At 36.0% G+C, this 23,553-nt stretch overlaps 1 protein-coding gene across 5 annotated transcripts in view; it reads right to left on the bottom strand.

The window, feature by feature from the left end:
* LOC138710595 (very long chain fatty acid elongase 7-like) overlaps window positions 1-23,553 on the bottom strand; it is a 73,057-nt gene that overhangs the window by 22,304 nt on the left and 27,200 nt on the right. For 4 of the 5 annotated variants that reach the window (XR_011335276.1, XM_069841595.1, XM_069841591.1 and 1 more), the window contains 3 exons: window positions 17,439-17,495; window positions 12,941-13,046; window positions 3,870-3,997 (listed from right to left, as the gene is read on the bottom strand). Coding sequence is in view for 4 of the 5 variants with exons in the window: in XM_069841595.1 (XP_069697696.1) it covers window positions 3,870-3,997; window positions 12,941-13,046; window positions 17,439-17,495 (291 nt within the window). In the remaining variant the exon portion in view is untranslated. The remainder of the gene's footprint in view (window positions 1-3,869; window positions 3,998-12,940; window positions 13,047-17,438; window positions 17,496-23,553) is intronic. The other variant, XM_069841594.1, reaches the window with a different exon arrangement.

The following is a 23,553-nucleotide window of genomic DNA, read 5'->3' as shown; positions in this document are numbered from 1 at the left end:
TCGTATTTGCTTTTATAAATCTAATCTAATCTAATCTAATGTAAGTTCAGATCACATAATTTTAATATATCTGATGATGCCCCACAAGGCGAAAACGTTTATATACCTTATATTCATGTAGCAAATAAACATTTGCAGAAGTTGTCTTTGATTGAAATTTATAACATTATTTTATGACATTACTAGACACATCTGAAATATAAAATGAATTGCAAATTACTCTCATTGTAGCATGTTTGATTGAATTCTTGTCTGCACTGAACAATTATTAAGCTTTGACTATTCCAACCACACTAATGCAAGAACAAGTGCTACATAGATATACATTAGCTGTAGCTGCTCCGTCTATTTGGACCGGTCACAACTCAACATGAACTGCTTATACTACGAGACCGGGCGGCCGCTCACCACCTCTATACTACCGTACATCGGCAACCTGATTGCATGGTGCGTGTGGCAATTCTACGAAGTCTACATATATCATATTTTGTATCGTTAGTGGTGCATTGTGCATCGTGCAGCGTACACCATATATATGTCGGTAAACTTTGGTATATAAATTGGTTACTTTTGTTTAGTTATGCATATTTTAACAGTGTAGATTAGAGTGAAAAGATAGGTAGAGATAAAGCAAGAACAAAAGCAAAACATAGCAAAACACCACAAGATACTCAAGATTGGAGGCAGAAGACTGCCATTCTTAAAAAAGCAATCATAACAGCAAAAACGAACAGTTTCAATAAATTTATTGAAAATATTAATTACAGAACCGATAGCGCAAAAACATATAACTTTCTGAAGAATATTTCCAATACACAGGAAAATACTAGCCAACCTATTATTCATAATAACAAAACACTAACAGATAGTAGAGATATAGCAAACGCATTTAATAAACACTACGCAAACTCTCACAGATTACGTCCCAATACCAAAAAAACTGACAAATTTATCAAAAGAGAATTACATAAAAATAATAAAAACAAGATTACTAGTACAAAACCTGAAATATTTCATCAAAATTTTACTTCCAAAGAATTAACTCTAGCTATACAAAATTTAAAAACCAAGAAATCTCCTGGCCCCGACAACATTCATTCCGAATTTTTTAAACATCTGGAGGAAAAAGCCAAGTCTGTACTTTTATCCATTTTCAATTTATCATGGAACACCACAATTCTTGCAGCTTGGAAAAAAGCAATCATTGTGCCAATTCACAAAAAAGGGAAACCTGCTCAAGATGTTAATAGTTATCGACCAATAGCAATATTAGGCATGATAGCAAAAACCATGGAGTCCATGATCTCCAACAGATTAACTTGGTATTTAGAATCCCAAAATCTTTTATCACCAAGACAAGCCGGCTTTCGATAACTACACTCTACCAATGAACAACTCATACGCCCCGGCCAAGAAATAAAAGATTCGCGCATTTTTGTAAGCAGTTTGGTCTAGGACAAACTCTTGTCACTGAAGTATCTATGTCTGCAGTGAAGGGATCTATAAAAATCCTAAGAAACCATCTCTACAGTTATATAGATTGATCTCTTTGCTATGGCGATCTGCTCACTTAAGTTGGGTCTTGCAACCAGTGCTAAATAGACGACTGTGATCATCCAATAGCTAATAGATACTAGGAAATTTTATATTTCTTCTGGAATTAATGATGTTTTGTTTAGTCTTTTCCAATTATTTCTAATTGTTCTATTTCTTATTCTTTTTCTTCTCCATTGTTTTATTTTTTTTCCATTATAACAACAATTTTATGGTAAGCTTTGTCTTCTAGGCAGCCTTCACTTGGAGAAAGCTGAATAAAATTTATTCGAAATAACAAGAAAGAAGATATCTTGGCAATATTTATTGACTTTCAGTTAGCATATGACTCTGTTTGGAGAAATAAATAATTAATAAAACTCCAGAAATTAGGTATCTCCAGCAATATATTCAGATGGATATCAGAATTCCTTAGTCAAGGATTCATTGCCACTAAATTCAATAACTCACTTTCTAGTTACAGACAAACATATCGATGTCTACCTCAGGGCACTGTCCTCAGCACAATTTTATTCAGTATTTATATAAATGACTTGCCCTCCCTATTAGAGGAATCAAACATGAAAAGAGCACTATTTGCAGATGATATAGTTTTGTGGACTTCCGGATCTTACAGACATAGAGACTAAATTCTAAATTCTGCTCTTAAAGCTCTAAATCAACTACATGAATGGAATACATCAAATTTGATTACACTCAATTTAAGCAAAAGTAACTACCAAATATTTTCACTCGGTAAAAAAGAAAGAGAATTCAATATCCAATACAATGGCCAACACCTTCCTAGGACATGAATCCAAATATCTTGGAGTTATTTTCGATAGTAAGTTAACATGGAGCAACCATTTGAAATACATTTCTGAAAAAGCTCGTAAAAGATTCTCCCTTCTAAAAAGACTAGCAGGAAAGAAATGGGGATGCTCTAGGAATACTTTGAACACTACATACAAAATGTTTATACAGCCAGTACTGATATCCTGAGGAGAAATTTTAATTACTTCACCTTTCATAAACGACATAGAATATGTTCAAAACCAAGCTCTCAGACTCATTACTGGTGGAATCAAAACAACTCCAATAGATTCTGTGAGATTCCTCACTAATATTAACAGCATCAAAATGACAATAGAAGAAAAAGCACTGATTCAATATGAAAAACTTATCAGATTACCAGGAAACAATTGTCATTCATACAGTCCTCTCTGTAGATTGAAAACTCAAAAAAGTTTCATATCCATTCTTCAAGAATTAAAACAGAAAATCAATATCCCGAATTTAAAAGAAAACTTACAAATTAAACCAAAGCCTTTAACTCTATTAAATATAGAATATAATCTAAATTTAACAGAAGAAATACCGAAATCAGAAGTAAACACTGAAATACTGAAACAATTGTCTTTAGAGACAATTAATATTAGGTACCCTCCACAAAACTGGCTTCATTTATACACAGACGGACCCTTGATCTCCAGAGAACAAGGTGCCGGTGCAGGTGTTACGTGCTGTCTCTTCTCACTTTATAGATCTCTTGGGTATGGAACAACAAGTTTTGATGGTGAAATCATTGCAATAAGTGAAAGTCTCAGGAATCTTCTATTCCACACCAATAAATTTAGGAATGCAGTTATATTGTCAGACTCCAAAGCAGCTATTCTATCAATAGTCTCTAAACACACACCTTCATCTCAAACAGCAGAAATAACTAAAATGCTCTCTCAATTAATATCACTCAATAAAAGAATTGTATTCCAATGGATACCATCCCATTGTGGAATCCTGTGAAACGAGAATGCGGATGCTTTAGCAAAAAAGGGCAGCACTGCTACTTACAGACCTGTTACTAAATCTACGTATTACTCTGTGAAAAGATTTATTAAATCTACATACTTAGACTTCAACAAACAAAATTTGATAACACAATCCCAAGGGAAAAAATGGAACTCTCTGCATCAAAATCCATAGTCAATTCCCGATTTACCACTCAAATCGTCTGTAGCTGCATTTAGATTGGCAACAGGCCATGATTGTTTGGCCAAACACCTACATAGAATTGGAATATATCAGTCACCTAACTATCCATTTTGCAACTCAAACCAAGAAATGGATTCGGAACACCTCAGAATCTGTGCTTCAGTGACTGGTCATGATAATATCTTTGAAAAATATTGGAGTGCAAGAGGTCAAATGACTTTATTGTCAAACGCCTGGCATTAGAAAACAACAACAACAGTGTAGATTAGTATTAAAGTCGTCAAACTGAGAAACGCGTGCGCTTATAATATTTTTGTGTGTCGGGAAGTCATCTGATCGCTTACCATCTGTATCTGGGTGACATGTTTCTTCCACCAGATGTTCTTGTTATATATATTGCTGATGAAGTAGTAGGAGTACATGATCACGTGAACGAAGCAGTTCACGGAGGCATCCAGCACACAGTTGCCTCCTGAAATGGAAATTCCACTTTATTAAAGAGTACTAATAAGCAAAATGTATTTTCATAGTGCAAAAATCTACTTCAATATTTTTACAGATACAAGTTTCACCAACCATAAAACTATAAATATCGCCTTATATTCTCAACTATTAGAAGATATTGTTAGTATCATATCCTATATTTAGCCTTAACTCAAGTGAAATGTCATCGAACTAAATTCAAGAATATAGTCATTCTATGCGACTCCAAAGCAGCCATAGAATCTGTAGTTTCCTCAGACCCCGAGTGTTCTTCAATCCAAGACTGTTAAAATGCCATAGAACTTTTACAAGTAAAACACAAAATTGTGATACTACAGTGGGTCCCCGGGCACGCCAACTTATTTGACAATAAGCAGGCCGATGCCTTGGCAAAAAAGGTGCTAAAATTTTACAAACATCTCCTAAACAACACCATTCCAGAAAATAAAATTGTATATCAAAGAAATTGCCCAGAACATCCACTCCCATGACATAGCAGAAAAAATATATGACAAACACTGGAGAAGGGACCTAACAGACCAAGAAGATTGGTAGTCGCACATTTCCGCCTTGCAACTGAACATGACTGCTTGGCAAATCATCTCCATCGCTATGATATTCATCCAAATCCAACCTGCAACATTTGTGACCTTCAAGAAGCGATGAATAGGGATAATCTCCAATGTTGCCCAGCTCTAAACTCACTAACAGAATGTGCCAGATACTGGGAAGCGAGAAGTCTCATTCCTGTGCCCAGTTCTCACAGCATATTCCGAATCTCATCGGACCGGTGGACAACAATGACGTCACGCTGCAGTGAAATAGGAACAAAAATGCTGGAAGGTTCGATGGCTATCATGGCGGCTATACAAGTTGTTGTTTGTGCTACGCTAGCAAGATTTTGCGAAATTTCCGTACTGCCATCTTGGTCAAAGAAAAGAGAGCATAAACAATTTATTTCTTGAACCGGTAGTAATAACTGCTTCGTTGACATGTTCGCTCATAATCCACTAACATATTGTTTTTACGTTGTGCTTATTACAAACAGTACAGCAGAACACACCTCCATGACAAATGTCATTCGTCTGCTAATTCCCGCCCTATACAAGAACCAACCAGATTCACTGATGGCGGCTGATGGAGACTGCCACCAACTCTGCAATCTATTGGAACCGGTGCGACACTGGTAGAGCATCAGTGACGTCATCGTTGAAATTCGGAACACCGTGATGCCATCAGATTGCTCAGCGCTGAGATTCGGAATACGCTCTTAATTTTTAGTTCTTTAAGTGTTTTGTTTATTTATCTGTCCAGATTTAATTTTAAGTTGTATCCAGTTTTATTGTTTTAATCTTGAGATTGTGATTAGGTCAATTGTAAGTTGTCTGTGTAGCTGTCATTCGAATAAATAAATAAATATTTAGTACGTCGTCCGGAACATATACAGTATATTTTAAATAATAATTATTACATTGAAGAGTTAGTATTTTCTTAGAAATGCCCTAAAGTCTTCATCACATAATCAATAATACAGGTGTAGGAAGAAAGAATCTAGTAAATGTTATATAAGGTATTAAAAACTAATCTAATATTTTGAGAGGAGGTACTGTTTATCGAAACAAGAAGAAAAAGTGTAATAAACATGGATGGTAAAATTAAATAATATGTTCTGAGAAACAAATAGGCCTACTGTGAAATTGTTGTATCAGTAGCATATTGTCGTTAATTTTATTAAATCTATGTGACGGTACATAGCATCATTTTTCAGGAGTAACAATTGGGTTAACAAGAGGCCTACACTCATCCTCGATGATGTCATTGATGTCTATCATGTCCACCATATTGACTAACTTTTTCTACCGAATTATCTAATGTTCTTATGTAGGCCTATTGGTATTTAATTACTTTTTTTCCTCCTGAAACTGATTATGCTTTGTGCTGTCACATACTGTACTCCAACCAGGAGAAAGACTCAGGGGAATGAGATGCAGCGGGGTAATGCTATGAATGAATGTTGATGTCATAAGATGTCATACGGTCACACGTGAGGGTACACGCATCTCCATTGGCTAACTCTCAAAGCACAAACGATAACACTGATACACACATATTTATACTACCTTAGTTACAAAATTAGATCACGGTTAATTTCCTGGCCTTTTAATCCCTCTATACAGGAAATAACATATGCAGGAGAGTGCATGTTTTTTAAACTGACGTTATGACGATATTATCTATCTACTTCGCTCCAATAGATAAGGCAATAGTAAGCACTTTCCTTTCACGGTTAATCTCCTGGTTGGAGAACAGTAGGAAGTTTCATAAAATGAACGACGATATCTTCTAGTGTGAGCTCTTTGTTCGTTTCTTGTTGGGTATGTTATGTTTGTCTGTTTACCCTTTTGATTACTGCATTCCTAAACATCTCATTTCCTTGGAGTGTCACAAAATAATAGGTCTATAGACCTATATGGAAGAAAATCGAGAGTGAAATCTTCATCGGAATTAATCTCAATCGCTAACTGAGCACCGATTATAGTTAATGTAGTTTTGTGTCTTAAGGAGAAGTATGGAGTCCAAGTTCTGACATTTTCACTATAGTCTACACTCTGACGTCTCAATAGGGCCTTCTCGGAGCACTTGCTCCTCTCTTTCTCTTTTCTAATGTAAGAGTGGAACAAGATGCGGGAGCAGTTCGTGTATCTCCAAATGACGTCATTGACCGCGACATTTGAATAGACATCTCCAACATCTACGATGTAACGGTCAGTCATTGTGTTCATCTCCGAGGAAAGAATATCCTTATTACCGCAAATGTATGAGGAAATAAAAGCTTTCATAGGGAAAGTGAAATTGTGGGAATCGCAAGTTTTAATGGGTAACTGTTACCACTTCATTAATGTAAAGTTTTTGCCTTTGAATCAAGACCAGTATAACGAATAGTTATAATGAAGTACTGAAGGACTTGAGAAAAGAATTTGAGATCAGATTTAAGATTTTAATATTATTTAACTATTATTGTAACGAATATATTAATATTAGCATATCATAAGAATACCTACTTTAACAACCAACAAGCCACCGGCGTGGTTCATTCGGTTAAAGCGCTTGCCTGCCGGTATGAAGTTGTGCTCGGGCGCGGGTTCGATCCCCGCTTGGGCTGATTACCTGGTTAGGTTTATTCCGAGGTTTTACCCGACCGTAAGGTGAATGCCAGGTAATCTATGGCGAATCCTCTGCCTCATCTCGCCAAATATCATCTCGCTATCACCAATTCCATCGACGCTAAATAACCTGGTATATGATACAGCGTCGTTAAATAACCAACTAAAAAAAACAACCAACACGTTTAATATTTAATTGAATTTTATTGTATTAAATATAGTATAAAGTTAAAAGAAGAAAGATATACCAAAACATATTTACTAGAAAATGAAGTACTGTTGTTTTTTAGTCAACTGTCCGAAGACAGGCCTGAACCTCACAAATAATACTAACAAGGCACCACTTATGAGTCAACTAGGCCAGAAGATAATGGAGTAGGGTGGCCAGTTCCTTGTGCTTAAATAATTACGTAACATGCATGGTTCTTCATGGTTCAGATTTCTTCTTTTTACTCATTTATATATCATTAGAAAATAAATGTATTATTATTATTATTATTATTATTATTATTATTATTATTATTATTATTATTATTATTGCAAACTACTTAAGAAATTTCTTCCGAAAATAACCATCATTTGTGATATGCATATTAAGTACAATTCAAAAGTGCAGCTTTGTAGCATTTCTCCCGCGACAGTTACAACTTAGCTCGCTCACGCTTGTAACATGTATCAACGATCGGCTATCTTCGGGTATTGCGCTTAATTCTTCAGCTGACTACGTTATCTACACTTGCTCTCTGTAACAACTTCTATGCGTTGGCCTTGAGACGGCTACAGCGTTAGTAAAAACATTACATTACAAAAGGCGCAAAGTACCTCTTAGGAATCCAAAACATTCGTATGTGTCCCTCCATGGCCTTTGCATAGTCGAATGCGCCGCCATCTTCTCTTGTTCATGTTAACCAACATTCTTGCGGTCACTGTCCGGAAAGCTGTATGCACCGCATTTTCCAGTTCATCAGGTTCATCAGCGGAAGCTGCGATAAATCGCGCATTCGTCAGACAACATTACCTTTGCCTCCTAAGCCATTGTTGGAAATTATTGCAGCATCCGATCACAAGCGTCCACACGTCGCCATCTGATAATTCATTGACATTCAGTAGACGCCAACACTTCAATGTAATGTGTATTCGCATAGTTGATTCTGATATTCCCATTTCAGAAGCACGTTTCCGTGTGGATTTGACCGGATTTTCTTGGATAGATTATGCCATGTCTGTATAGCGTTCAATCCTTGTGGATGACCTTCGCGTCGTGAACACTGCCCGTTTTCTTTTCCCACGGCTGAAAGTCTTGGCGGTGCTGCATTCTCAAACCGCGCAACGAAATACTCCATGACATTTTTCATTGATTTGCTATTAACTTGGCGCTCATGAACTCCCACAGCGGCCACCAAACGTTCCTCAATCGTGTATTCACTTGTGTCAGCCATTCCTTCAACTAACTTTAACTAACAATCTGCTACCTCGCATTGCGATTCTCAGTGCATCAACAATGGGCAGCAATAGTGCCAACCTCACCAGCACGAACATGGCACATCAGCTTGAATTTAATGCAGGTAATGTAATTTAATTTAATGAAAGTATATACTTTCTAATGTGTGTACGGACTCTGTGTGGTATAATAGAAGTATGCAATTATTGTCAGCGGTTGCTTTCATGCTCGTGTCGCAACAGCCTCTGTTGTTTATCGAAAAAAATAAAATGTCCGTTTTTTTTACATAACCTACTTTGAGGGAAAAATATCAAATATATCCTCATTGCTTTTTGCCTTCATATCACTTTATCACTCACGAATGTCACTTAAATGTTGGTACATTCGCGGTTTGAGATCTAAAGTGTAGTCACTACAAAATAGATTTATTATTGGAGTTATATTTTTTAAGTGTCAGTACCTAATTATTATGGAGGGTTTAGTTGCATTGTGTTCATAATTATTATTCTTAGATTTCCTTGTCAAAGTTATTTGCTTAAAGGAATTTGAATATCCTAGATATTTCATAAAATCATGAATCATGTTTTGAAAATTAAGTAAATATTTGGTATACGTTTCCTGAATATCTATATCTCAGCACAAGTGACACTTAAAGCCTAGGTATTAACCATTTGGAGATGCATACATCTTGATTACATACTTTTAAGACTTTGTATACTTAAGAATTTAGTCATAATAACAACTTTCTAGTGTTAAAATGAAAGAGGATGACTGACACGAAGTCGAAACTAGCAAAGTAGGCAATTAGGCATTTAATTTTCATTATAATACAAGGAAGTTGTAATTATAACTAAATTCTCATTTGAAGATGTTTTTAAAATTTATTCTTCTCATGTAAAAGCATGCTGAAGCGGTATAGATCAGAATGGAAATATTAACATTTTATAAATGGTGGGTTTTGTTTCTCGTTTTAAAACAGAAGAATGTGTACTCAGCCAATTGCGATACCTCCCGGACAGATTGCTGGACTATATTTTGCCTATTTCCAATTGTAATTATAACGTCAGCAACGGTATGAACTGTGTCATATTCATGCTCAAGAGCTATGTTCCCAGCTTTGTAAAGTTTTGAGATTTATTTCATAAATAGTCTATTGTATAAACGAATGATAGAAATTTGAAGATACGTCAATTTTTTAACACAAAATTTTAATTTGTTGAATTAAGAACTTTTACATGAATAGATATTCAGTGCTGTTTTCTACTGAAAATATCTTCTAAATTGGTTATTTATCGACGCTGTATCAATGCTGTGTTTATCTAGCCTCAATTGAATTGGTGTTAGCTAGATGACATTTCGGCGAGATGAGAGCGAAGTTTTGCCATTGGTTGTCTGATATTGTGCTGTAGTTGTAATAAAACTTGGGAAAACCCAACCAAATAATCAGCCTAGGTGGGATTCGACCCGCTCCCGGATCAGGAAGACTTTTCCTTGAGTTGTAATGGCGGCAGAGAAATATTAATTTAACACTTTTAATAAGTAATATTAGAGGAGAAAAATTCGTTCCGGCGCCGGGGTTCGAACCCGGTTCCTTGGTTGTAACCATTGAGCTACGCCGAATTTCAATCCACAGCACCGGATCGAATCCCTCTCCTTCAGTGCTTTTCCCTTAGTGATCTGACTCCACGTTCGACATGTATATTGACATTTTTATATTAAGTTTATTGCCATTATACAGGGTGTTTAAAAATACGGGGCACAATTTCAGGTATGTATTTCTCACATGTAGACAATCGAAATAGTTCATTACAACTATTCATGCTTTATTTCCGAGTTATGGCCTTCACAACATTGAAATTCACCGGAACGTTTTTCTTTCCGCAGGCCGTTGCCGTCAAAGGAGACATTAAGAGGGCACTCTGACAGTTCATTCCGAGGCGAAGGTTACATTCAGTGTTGTGTAGGCGTTAGACTGTGCGACATGTATTCAAATCAAGAGCTGGCAGAGATACACTTCATGTACGGTAAGGCGGACGGCAATGCTACGCTGGCTCGTCGTTTGTACCAGGAGAGGTACCCACAGCGACAATGTCCAGATCGGAAGACATTTGTACGTCTTCATTACCGTCTGTGCCAGTATGGAAAATTTAACTCTCCTGGTTTGGGAAGGGGACGACCAAGATCTACAACTCCAGAAGTACAGGAGGAGATTCTGGAGGCTGTGAACATGACTCCTTCTATCAGCACACGAAGGGTAGCGTTGCAAGTCACTGTTCCTCATACGACTGTCTGGAGACTGTTGAAAGAGTATCAATTGTATCCTTATCATTTGCAACGTGTACAGGCCCTGTCACCAGCAGATTACCCTGCACGAGTTAGGTTCTGTCAGTGGTTCTTGCAGCAGTGTGGTGTAAATCCGAACTTTCCTGCCTTAGTATTATTTACAGATGAAGCACAGTTCCCACGAGATGGCATAACGAATTTCCACAATCAGCATGTATGGGCGTATGAAAACCCACGTGCAACTGTTCCATCTCATCACCAGGTGCGGTTCAACGTCAACATGTGGGCCGGTATCATTGGTGATCGATTAGTTGGATCCCATGTACTAGTAAACAGACTTACGGGGCAGGCGTACACAAACTTCCTGGAAAACACCATACCTCATGTTTTAGAAGACATTCCACTGATCAATCGTTAACACATTCACTTCTTGCATGATGGCGCTCCTGCACACTTCAGTCGTACGGCTCGCCGGTACTTGGATCGAAGGTTTCCTGATCGATGGATAGGTAGAGGTGGCCCAATTGCTTGGCCTCCACGCTCACCTGATCTGAACCCTCTCGATTTCTACTTGTGGGACCATTTAAAATCATTGGTTTATTCGTCTCCGGTGCCTGATTTGGAATCCCTTCGGAATCGAATTGTGGCATGTTCTGAGGACATACGCAATACTCCTGGAGTTTGGGATCGTGTTCGTAGATCAATGAGACATCGATGTGAGGTCTGTATTCAAGCAGGAGGTGGACATTTTGAACATCTTCTGTAATGACAACGACCTGCGGAAAGAAAAACGTTCCGGCGAATTTCAATGTTGTGAAGGCCATAACTCGGAAATGAAGCATTTCCGCACACATGTTGTAATGAACTATTTTGATTGTCTACATGTGGGAAATACGTACCTGAAATTATGCCCCGTATTTTTTAAACACCCTGTATAAGGAGCGCACTCAGTTGAGTCACTTGGTGGTGTTGCTCGAAAAATCTACGTAAAGTTTAATTTTTTGGCTCTACAGGATATGTCTATAACAGTAACAATATTAGAGGAGAAAAATTCGCTCAGGGTCCGGGGATCGAACCCGGTTCCTTGGTTCTACGTACCAACCGCTCTAACCATTGAGCTACATCGAAGTTCAAACCATAGCACCAGATCGAATCGCTCTCCTCCATGCTTTTCCCTTTGTTACAGTTACAGACTTATTCTGTAGGACCAAAAAATTAAACTTTACGTAGAAGCACGGGTGACATGTATTTTGCTCGCTGTACTCAACTGAAATCTACTGTTTTGTACGAACTTCCTACCTATGCTTATTACCAGTAGTTATAAACAATATTCAACAGAAATATGTGTATGGAGAAACCGGTATGATTAGTGTCCCTTTCTATCTGTGTGCTGTCTTCAAAAACTGATGAACTGTATAATACATAAAAATTAATGACATGTTGAGCGTATGCGTACCTGTATGCTAGTTTAAAATGAAAATTAGTGCTTTGTGGGAAATGATGAATTTAATTTTATTATTTATACTGTATAACAGCATATAGCTTGTTTTTTTTTTTTAATAAGGAGGTAAGATTTAATTACAATTACAATGGCTAAATATATGTCGAACATTTTAACTATGTGTTCTATATTTGATATTGCGTTTTCCTTTTATTCTTTTGACACATCCGCTGATTTCTCTCTTTCTTTATTTATATTCTAATTGCATTAACATCTACTCTTGCATAGTCAGATTTGCTGAAAACTAGTAGCCCTATTTCTACGCAATTCTCGAAGTCGGCCTTTTGCCGCCTTACTTATTAAGTAAATATAAAACGAAACAATAAAATAGAAAATAAAAAAATATGTATTTATAAAACATAAAAATAAAAGCGTACCCTTGCCTATATTTCGTATAGAGAAGAAGTTATATTGCTAAATTCGATGTAAGGTACGATATAAAATTCATATAAAGTCATACATTCTTAATTGTGTTAAAATGCGCGAAGAAATGGCATAGGCCTAGTTTTCAGAAGACAGAATAATTTGTGAACAACATTTTACCTGGAGTAAATCGTACCAGATAGTACCCAACTACCAACGCCAGAGCATGATGAATGACATGGAAGAAGGTTACTTGATTATTCTTCTTTCTTAGGATATACAACACCTGTAACATATTTGCGAACATATTAGTAGGCGTAACAGTGGTAGTATTAATAATTGTAATAATAATAATAATAATAATAATAATAATAATAATAATAATAATAATAATATAATAATCTTTATTATCGTTGAGTAGAAATCCCCACTATGGACTGGATCAGTTACGAATTACAAATTTAATATAATATATTGGCTTAATTTAAATTATATGTTAATATTTAATACTAATTAAAAATATAAAATTAAAACATAAGTTTTTATCATATTTCATATAGGTACAGTAATACATTGTAAAAATTGATCAATACTGTATATTCTAGTCAAGAGCAATAAAATAGTCCCAAAATAATAGTCTGTAATTAAGATGAGAGAGGAATAATGCATAGCAGGGGTCAAGCAATGCCTTCTCAGAAATTAAACGTTTTAATCTGGGCAGTAAATAGTTCTAGCCAATTTTCAGCAAAGCTTGTTTTTTATTTTATTCTATGTGGTTATTTAACGACCCTGTATCAACTAATAGGTTATTTAGCGTCGATGGGATTGGTGATAGCGTTGTGGTATTTGGCGAGGTGAGGCCGAGGATTCGCCATACATTACCTGACATTCGCCTTACGGTTGGGGAAACCTCGGAAAACACCTAACCAGGTAATCAGCCTAAACGGGGATCGAACTCGCGCCCGAGCGCAACTCCGAATCGGCAGGCAAAGCTTGTTAGTGTGTGTATCCCTGTGTAATCTGCTATATACTTAAGTATATTCGCTAGAACTATTTACTGCTTAGATTAAATTGTTTAATTTCTGAGAAGGCATTTAACAGATTCTTCAAATTAATTTACAAGTCCTAGATTTTGACCACATTTCTTTATTCATCAAATTCACTACTTCTAATTTCTTCCCCATAATAACAAGTATAGACCTACGATATATAATCCTATATTAAGTCATACATTCTTAATTTATTGTGCTAAAATGCGCAAAGAAATGGTATACTTTTTAGTAGATAGAATAATTTCTGGACAACGCAAATTATGTAATTTATAACCCTATCCAAAGAGTGGAAAATTAATTTTGAGTCGGCCGAGTTTTTTTTATCAATTTTTATCTATTTCAATTTTCATAAATCATTTAAAAAAAAAACCTTGTTCCTGAATTTTGAGGCCCTCAGAATCTTGAATCCCTGAGCAGAGGCACCATAGGCTCCTGCCTAAATCAGGCAATGATGTGAGTACAACAAAATACAGAGGCAGCATTTGCAGATGGCGCACTTCTGCACGAGTGTATACCACTGCCACCGGGTGCTTGCCCACTTGCAGTGTAAGTAAATACATACATAGGCCTATTTCCAATATTTTAACAGATTCATGAAAATTGAAATAAATAAAAACTCTGCACCCCTTGGGTAGGGTTATAAATTGCATAATATACGTTGTCCAGAAATTATTCTATCTTCTGTAAAGTATGTCATTATTGGCGATTTGATCTGAGTATTGATGCACACGTTATCTCATGCTGGTGTTAATGCATTCAAAACTCATTAGTTCATCACCTATGACTAACATATTATCGTCCCCTTCATTCTACCGGCTCGGATCAAGTCGCCAATCTGTTGCATATTTGCTTCCGTGACAATCGCGCCTGGCCAACCGACTCAGTCAGAGAACTTCTGTAACCAATTATAGACAACTTGACGTGACAGAAAATCCTCACCTTACATGGGCAGCATTTCTTTATGAATATCTTTGTTACCAGAAGTTTTGTCTAGAAAAAATCGCACAAAGGAGCGCTGCTTGACAGTGGTACACTAGTGCAGAGGTGCCGGCCATCCTGCAGTGCTGTTTTTTTGTTTCTTTTTATGACGTTGTATGCTCATCGATCACCTTGACAGCTGAATAAAATTGTCACCTAATGGTAATAACTGCAGTCCTGCGTTTGGTTACCTAAAACCTCTACGTAACCTGCAATAGTGAAGGTATCTATGGCATATAGTTTGACGGCATCCAAGTTACTTAGTTCAGGTCTGCTGTTCAGTGAACATATGAAAATAAAATAAATGGACACTGTTGGAAATGAGTCCTCCACTAGAAGAATTTGGTAGCGAGTACTTCATTACGAAACCATACAATGTATTTTTATCAGAAAGAACGTGAAAATTGTTCATTTTCATTACTTAAAATGTTTCCAGTCATTGAATGTAATGTGTAGAGACTCGTAAAGCACGCTCTCATAATTTGTTTTATTTCAAGTTTGTGCTGACATATCTCATCGCTTGTTAATTCCAAACTTTAATTAGATCTAAAGTATCTAAGTGCGTTTTACTTATAATAAAAATTAGGACTAGACAAATTCCGTGCTCCAGGTAGGCTACCCATAGCGACTAAAAATTTTTATGCAGCGCCTGAACTGATTATTAAGTTAAAAAATTGTCAAGACTTCGATTCTTTCATGTCAATATGACTAATACATAATGTTAACGAAAGCGGTTGTAGAAAGAAATCAAACGTGTTCTTTAAATTAATATTGTTAAATTTGTTGCGCATCTCAACATATTGTCCTACGGAGCTTCAGAGCGTCTCTGAGAGCGTATGTTTGGACTGTATAGGTATTCATTCATAGTGTTCTGCCCAAGGGCAGGTCTTTTACTGCAAACCCAGCATTCTTCAGTCTTTCCTATTTTCTGTCTTTCTCTTCGTCTCATATGATTCATATATCTTAATGTCTTCTATCATCTGATATCTTCTTCTGCCACGAACTCTTCTTCTGTTCACCTTCAGTAGGCAGTTTCTTCTCAAGCAGTGACCCAGCCAATTCCTTTTCCTCCTCCTGATCAGTTTCAGCATCATTCTTTCTTCATCCACTCTTTCCAACACAACTTCGTTTCTAATTCTATCCGTCCATTTCACAAGCCCCATCCTTCTCCATATCCACATTTGAAATGCTTCTATTCGTTTCTCTTCACTTCATCGTAATGTCCATGTTTCTGCCCCATACAATTCTACATTCCACACAAAGCACTTCACTAACCTTTTCCTTAGTTCTTTCTCCAGAGGTCCGCAGAAGATCCTCCTTTTTCTGTTAACAGCTTCCTTTGCCATTGCTATTCTCCTTTTGACTTCTTGGCATCAGGTCATATTACTGCTTATAGTACACCCCAAGTTTATAATTTTAAAGTTTACTTTCTTTACTTTTCTTCCTATGACCATTGTCTTCGTCTTGTTTGCATTTATCTTCATCCCATACTACTCACAGCTGTCATTTAGCTCCAGTAACATATCCCTTGGTATCATCTCCTCTTCTGCTAACAATGCCCTATCAGCAGCAAATCTTACACAATTTATTCTTCTTCTTCCTACTATCACTTCTTCCATGTTCTGAAAACAGTTGTTCACTAAATCCTCCAAGTAGATGTTGAACAGGGTAGGTGATAAAAGGCATCCTTGTACTTCTCTCCCTATTTCACTTCCTTCTGACATTTCTTCTCCTATCCTGACTTTGACTCGTTGTTTCATATAAAGGTTATTGAACAGCCTACTCTCTTTCCAATCCACGCCATAATATTGTTTAATGTATTTCAGTAGATGTATCTTATCTTAGCGCGAATGTTTTTTCATTACATGTGTGGGCAAAATATACTGACTCCTGAAAATGGAGGGGCTCGCTCCTGAAATTTGTTTTAGTTGTGTATATTCCTAGTAAAAATTATCTTTTATTACACACAAACTTCCTTTAAATAAACACTCTTATTACTGTTATTAAATCCAATTGGTATTTTGTGCATGAGCACTGTTCCTGTTTTTCATGGATTTATACAGACAGGTACACGAATAAATAAATCTATAATTATGTAAACACACAGTACCAGTGCAGCGTGAACTGTTGATTCGCAACTTGCTTGCCGTACCAAGCAAAATTAGTATGATCCATGTACACCTAACTTGTATTCAAAATAACCGAACGCAGGACTATAGTAATAACTTCAGGTATCTCATTAAAAATACAGGTCGCTTCTAGGAGATTTCTAACTTACTGACGCACCTATGTAATATAAATATCGTACTAATGACGAAAATGATACAATTGCTCATGTTACAACTAAAGGTAATTGACCTTCATCCCGATATTTCTGGTGGTGATGATGAAACTAATGTTAGTAATCCTGACTCTAATGCTAACATTTCTGGAATGTTGTTACGAATATTATTGAATATTATTATTGTTGCAGATGGTGACCATAATGATGGAAATAGGAGCAAGATTAATTTAACAAGTTATATCTGGCATAGTGCGCGGAATGGCGAAAGTTCTGGTCAGTATAAAAGCTATGTTCGTAACGATCTTATTATTTAGCGATACATACCCAAGTGAGTTTTATTTAACTCTGGTCTTATTCTACTTACTGTGTCAAACAAATCGAAAATCTTCATCAAGTATACCATCCAGCAAAATCTTGCCATCTGGAGAATAAAAATAAAAATAATGATGTTAATAATTTAATTTAATTAACTTCTTTTCATATTATATACAACAATATAATGTAGTTATAATTCTCGAACATTAATTGTATTTCTATTTACAAAATTATACATTGAGCTAGTCGGCCTGGTTGGCGCAGTTGGTATAGCGCTGAGCTATGCCCGAAGTTGAGAGTACGATCCCGGTCCAGGTCGTTGGCATTTAAGTGTGCTTAAATGCGACAGGCTCATGTCTGTATATTTACTGGCATGTAAAAGTACTCCTGCGGGACAAAATTCCGACACACCGGCGACGCTGCTATAACCTCGGCAGTTGCGAGCGTCATTAAATAAAACATAACATTTACATTGAGTCTTGAAGTTTTATATGTCCATAATGAATAATTTCTGTCAAGTAAGGCAGTTTTTAAGGAGAAATTTAATTTTATAATATACTGTACATAGATGCAGCTTCCTTTTATTACTACTGTAGAATTGTACATTGTAATTAGAGCAAATCTAAAATAAGTAAAATGACACTTGGTAAGGGATTTGAATGGAAGAATAGGCACATCTGTAGCCATATTTGCAGTATACTTTCAATGTACTGTATACAGGGCGTTTAATGAAGATATGTAGGCCTAACTATTTTGTGAGAGTAATGTAGAGGTAAAAATAAGACTAGAATTAACCTATCTATACAACTTTCTCCGAAAAATCCTTAATTTTCGAGTTATGATGTAATATGCAAATCTAGTATCTTGCTAGGATGAAAAGAAACATGACTGCAGTATAAGGAAAACGTTTTAGAAATGTTGGATCAAGATCCGGCCATAAATACTCTACAAATTAGTGCCATTTTTGGAATTAGGCATTCTACTCTCGGGGGCATCATTCAGAGGCAAAAGTTGTTTCCTTTTCATCTGCAGAAAGAATAAGAGTTGGTTGACATAAATGCAGACTATTCTCACCATCTAAATTTCTGTCATTGGCTCTACTGGGCCATCCTAATGATCCAGTGTTCAGTAATCGGATATTCTTTACCCATGAGCTCATGTTTTCTCGCGGAGGCGTAATAAACTTGCATATGATGCCCATAATGTGTCGTCGAAAATCCTCGCCGGTCAATTGTAAGAGGTATCAACATCGATTTGCTCTAATTATTTGGTATGATATTGTGGGCAATCATTTCGTCGGAACTCTTGTTCTACCGCTGGGCTGATTGGCCAGGTGTACCGATACTCTCTGGTACACAAGTTGTTTAACCTGCTGCAAGATGTCCCTCGCGCCATAAAAGCGAACTTACCTTTATTTTTTTTTTATTTTTTTTTTAGTAATTTTAGTATTTATTTATTTAACCTGGTAGAGATAAGGCCATCAGGCTTTCTCTGCCCCTCTAACACGGGACTACAACTATAATATGAAGAATAAAATTACAATGAATATTAAATTTACAATTACAACTACAATAAAAATTAAAGTACGACAAGATTACTGATTAATGAAAGCTAGACAATTTATCAAAGAACAAAAAATACTTTTATGCATGCTGGTGCTCCTGCACATTTCCGCATTCACGCAAGAGATTAACTCAATGCTGATTATCAAAATAAATGGATAGGCCTTGCTTAGCCAGCCAGATCATCGGATTTGAACCCTCTGGTCTTCTTTCTTTAAGGCCGTTTGAAGTCACTAATGCACTAGTGTACAACACTGACATTCCGAGAGTATCAGTACTACAGCAACGAGTTGAATATGGCTGTGCAACGATAAGGGATGAATTGAATGGAGTCTGTGGCATTCGGAGATAACTGTAGCGAGCACGTCTCTGTCTTAAGAGTTCAGGGCGTCACTATGGACAGCTGTTACGAAAAGTATACTGAAATTTGTTAACTCTGGGAGCAATGATTTTTAGTTTGTGTAGCATTTGTTATTCCTACTCCTGCACATCTCTGAAAAAAAATAATTACTTTGCGTTACATTTCATATTCTTACTTTGCTGTATAATTAGAAAATAAAGCAATATCTGAAAAAGTGTCATAGGACGTTTTAATCTTATTTGTATGCCTACATTACATCTAGAAAGTATTAAAGATATGTTGTTTAGCCTATCAAGGTATTACATTATGTATTACATCATAACTCGGAAATTAAGGATTTATAGAAAAAGTTGTATGTACGATTTGTCTTATTTTTACCTCTATATTACATCCACAAAGTATTTACATGTACTTACGAAACACTTTGCAATTAATTGACTGATCAATTAATTGAAGCCCGTCATTATCGGTTTGAATTGAGCTTCAGTTAGATTATGTTACTTAAATTTTTTATTTAATATAATGCTCATTACATTCGACCTTAACGTGTCGAGTCACGAGATGTAAAGGAACGATGTTGGCTATATAATATTTTTATTTATTCCAGAATTTTCAATTTTATTGCGAATAGTAGGCCTATAATTTGTATTCCGTTTTATGTAGTAGTGAAATAACATATGAGGAGCATCGTTTCATTCATTCATTCATTCATTCATTCATTCATTCATTCATTCATTCATTCATTCATTCATTCATTCATTCATTCATTCATTCATTCATTCATTCATTCATTCATTCATTCATTCATTCATTCATTCATTCATTCATTCATTTCATTCATTTATTTTATTCCATAGATCTTACATGAGCAATGAAGCTTTAAGATGTGGAACATGTCAACATTTTACAATATTACAATTACAATTTTTACAAATTTTTATAATTTTACAATTTAGTAATTTTCTACAATTTTTACAATTTTGTACAATTTTTTACATTTTTTTTTTTTTTTACATTTTGGCGAGATGTAGTGAGATGAGATGAGGTCCGAGGATTCGCCAAAATATTACCCGGCATTTGCCTTTTCGGTGGGGGAAACCTCGGAAAAACCCAACCAGGTAATCAAATCAAAGGGGGTAATCAAATCAAAACGTATGAAGTCCCCCAGTGGACGAAATTAAATTTGTTATTTTCTATTTATTTATCTTTCATGCTGTGAAGTCTGATGGTTACAAGTCGTCATATTTGTAAACTGTGAAACCAGTAATTAAAAATGGTTTTGTGTAGTGTTTTGAAAACTTCTGCGGTTTACGAGTAATCCAGGTTTTCGTCGTTCGTGTAAAAAATTATAAGTTGTACATAATACGTTTTGAAACGATGCTCCTCATATGGCATACTGGAATAATATTTTAATGTATCATTCATTCATTCAAGACGTTCAATAATATTTTGCTTTTAATACTCTATGGCATTATGGGATATGTATACACATATTATGTACGCATATTATACAAAATATTATATTACATAAAGTAGACTAATCACATTTTGAAATGAATGTCAGTTTTAAACTCCATAAGTCAAGAATTGTAAACTTGTAGAACACGAAAAACAAAATAATTAATAAACTCTGATGTATTTGTAAACTATTTTCCCTCTGAAAGTTAAATCTTGAGCGGAGAAGTCACGAGGGTTGCCAATTATTTTCAAGAAAATACGGGAGACTAAGGAATCGACAAAATTTCACATAGATAATGGACAAATTAATCAGTTCAGATACTAAAATACAACTTTCCTCTACACTTCGGCAGCTAGGCTTAAATTAAGAGTATTTTGAGACAGATTTTGTCTCGGGTAATAGTTGAATTAGACTACAGTTTGCAGCTCTGATTTGATTAGATGTGTCGTGCTCCTGTTTCGAGCATATGTCCAATTACTGTTCATGAGGTAAATCATCCTCTTTGTATGAGCATTACTACTTAGAACAATACTCGCCAGTTTTCCCAAATCTAAAAAATTAGAAGTCTTCATGTATCGATCAAATTCCAGCAGAATTAATACAAGAGAGTGGAAGCACATTATCTAACGAAATTTATAAGCTTGTACTTGCTATTTGGGAAAAGGAAATTGTACCAGAACAATGGAAGAAGTCCATAATCGTATCTAACTTTAAGAAAGAGGACAAGACAAACTGTAGTAACTTTCGAGGAATATCACTTTTGTTGACATCGTACAAAATTTTGTCCAATATTCTTTTGAGAAGATTAATTCCATATGTAGATGGAATTATTGGGGATCATCAGTGTGGTTTTAGGCGTAATAGATCAACTATTGATCAGATATTTTGTATTCGACAGATAATGGAGAAAAAATGGGAGTATAAGGGTACAGTGCATCAGTTATTCATAAATTTCAAAAATGCATATGACTCGGTTAAGAGAGAAGTTTTATATGATATTCTTATTGAATTTTGTATTCCCAAGAAACTAGTTCGATTAATTAAAATGTGTCTCAGTGAAATTTACAGCAGAATCCGTATAGGTCATTTTCTGCCAGATGCGTTTCCAATTCACTGTGGGCTAAAGCAAGGAAATGCACTATCACCTTTACTTTTTAACTTTGCTCTATAGTATGCCATTAGGAAAGTCCAGGATAACAGACAGGATTTGGAATTGAACGGGTTACATCAGCTGCTTGTCTATGCGGATGACGTGAATATGTTAGGAGAAAATCGACAAACGATTAGGGAAAACACGGGAATTTTACTTGAAGGAAGTAAAGAGATAGGTTTGGAAGTAAATCCCGAAAAGACGAAGTATATGATTATGTCTCGTGACAAGAATATTATACGAAATGGAAATATAAAAATTGGAAATTTATCTTTTGAAGAGGTGGAAAAATTCAAATACCTGGGAGCAACAGTAACAAATATAAGTTATACTCGGGAGGAAATTAAACAAAGAATAAATATGGGAAATGCCTATTACTATTCGGTTGAGAAGCTTTTATCATCCAGTCTGTTGTCAAAAAATCTGAAAGTTAGAATTTATAAAACAGTTATATTACCGGTTGTTCTTTATAGTTGTGAAAATTGGACTCTCACTTTGAGAGAGGAACATTGGTTAAGGGTGTTTGAGAATAAGCTGCTTAGGAAAATATTTGGGGCTAAAAGGGATGAAGTTACAGGAGAATGGAGAAAGTTACACAACACAGAACTGCACGCATTGTATTCTTCACCTGACACAATTAGGAACATTAAATCCAAACGTTTGCGATGGGCAGGGCATGTAGCACGTATGGGCGAATCCAGAAATGCATATAGAGTGTTAGTTGGAAGGCCGGACGGAAAGAGACCTTTAGGGAGGCCGAGACGTAGATGGGAAGATAATATTAAAATGGATTTGAGGGAGGTGGGATATGATGATAGAGACTGGATTAATCTTGCTCAGGATAGGGACCATTGGCGGGCTTATGTGAGGGCGGCAATGAACCTCCAGGTTCCTTAAGAGCCGGGAAGTAAGTAAGTATTTTAATTTAATAATAGAGAGTATAAGATTCTATAGCGACTATTTTGCCTGGCCGCATGACGCCAGCCAGAATAGCAGCTTGCGGACAGCGAAAGTGCCGCTTCGTGGTATATGAGTAAAACAAGCGCACTGCACAAATATTTTTATTTCATCATACTGTAGAGGATACCTCAGAAAGTGACCCCACTGTCTAAGGTTTAGAATAGTTGTTTCCCCTTTCTTTACATTAAATGTCACTTGTCCTATGTTATAGGGTAATATATTTGACGTTTATTCCGAGCTAGAACATTTCAAGTGAAATATCGTTTTAGTGTGACAGACATTTATGAAGACGAATGGAAAACTGACAGACTACGGGAGAAAATTCTAAGGAGCATTCACAAGTTTTGAAAAGTATTTCAGCTCTTGTACAGAAACTTTGAAAAGGCTTTGAAAGTAATTTAAAGCTGCCTCACAGCTCACAGATGGGCTGGGCTAGTCATCATTTATCGGGATTTGTATGCCCTAATTGTTGTTCACAATTCTTATGTTTTGAAGGGAACATGTCCCATGCCACATAACTCAACGCGTGAGGGACGCTCGCACGACAGGTGTCCTCCCTGAATGACTGTTGTTCCCTATATAAGTTTTGACTTGCCCGGACCCATCGCTCACTTGCGTATTCTGTGTTTCTTTGCTCACTTGCGAACTGTGTATTTTCTGACGCGCAATCTG

Source organism: Periplaneta americana, chromosome 12 (assembly GCF_040183065.1).
Source record: "Periplaneta americana isolate PAMFEO1 chromosome 12, P.americana_PAMFEO1_priV1, whole genome shotgun sequence".
Lineage (NCBI taxonomy): Eukaryota > Metazoa > Arthropoda > Insecta > Blattodea > Blattidae > Periplaneta > Periplaneta americana.
This window is presented reverse-complemented; position numbering and strand designations above follow the sequence as displayed.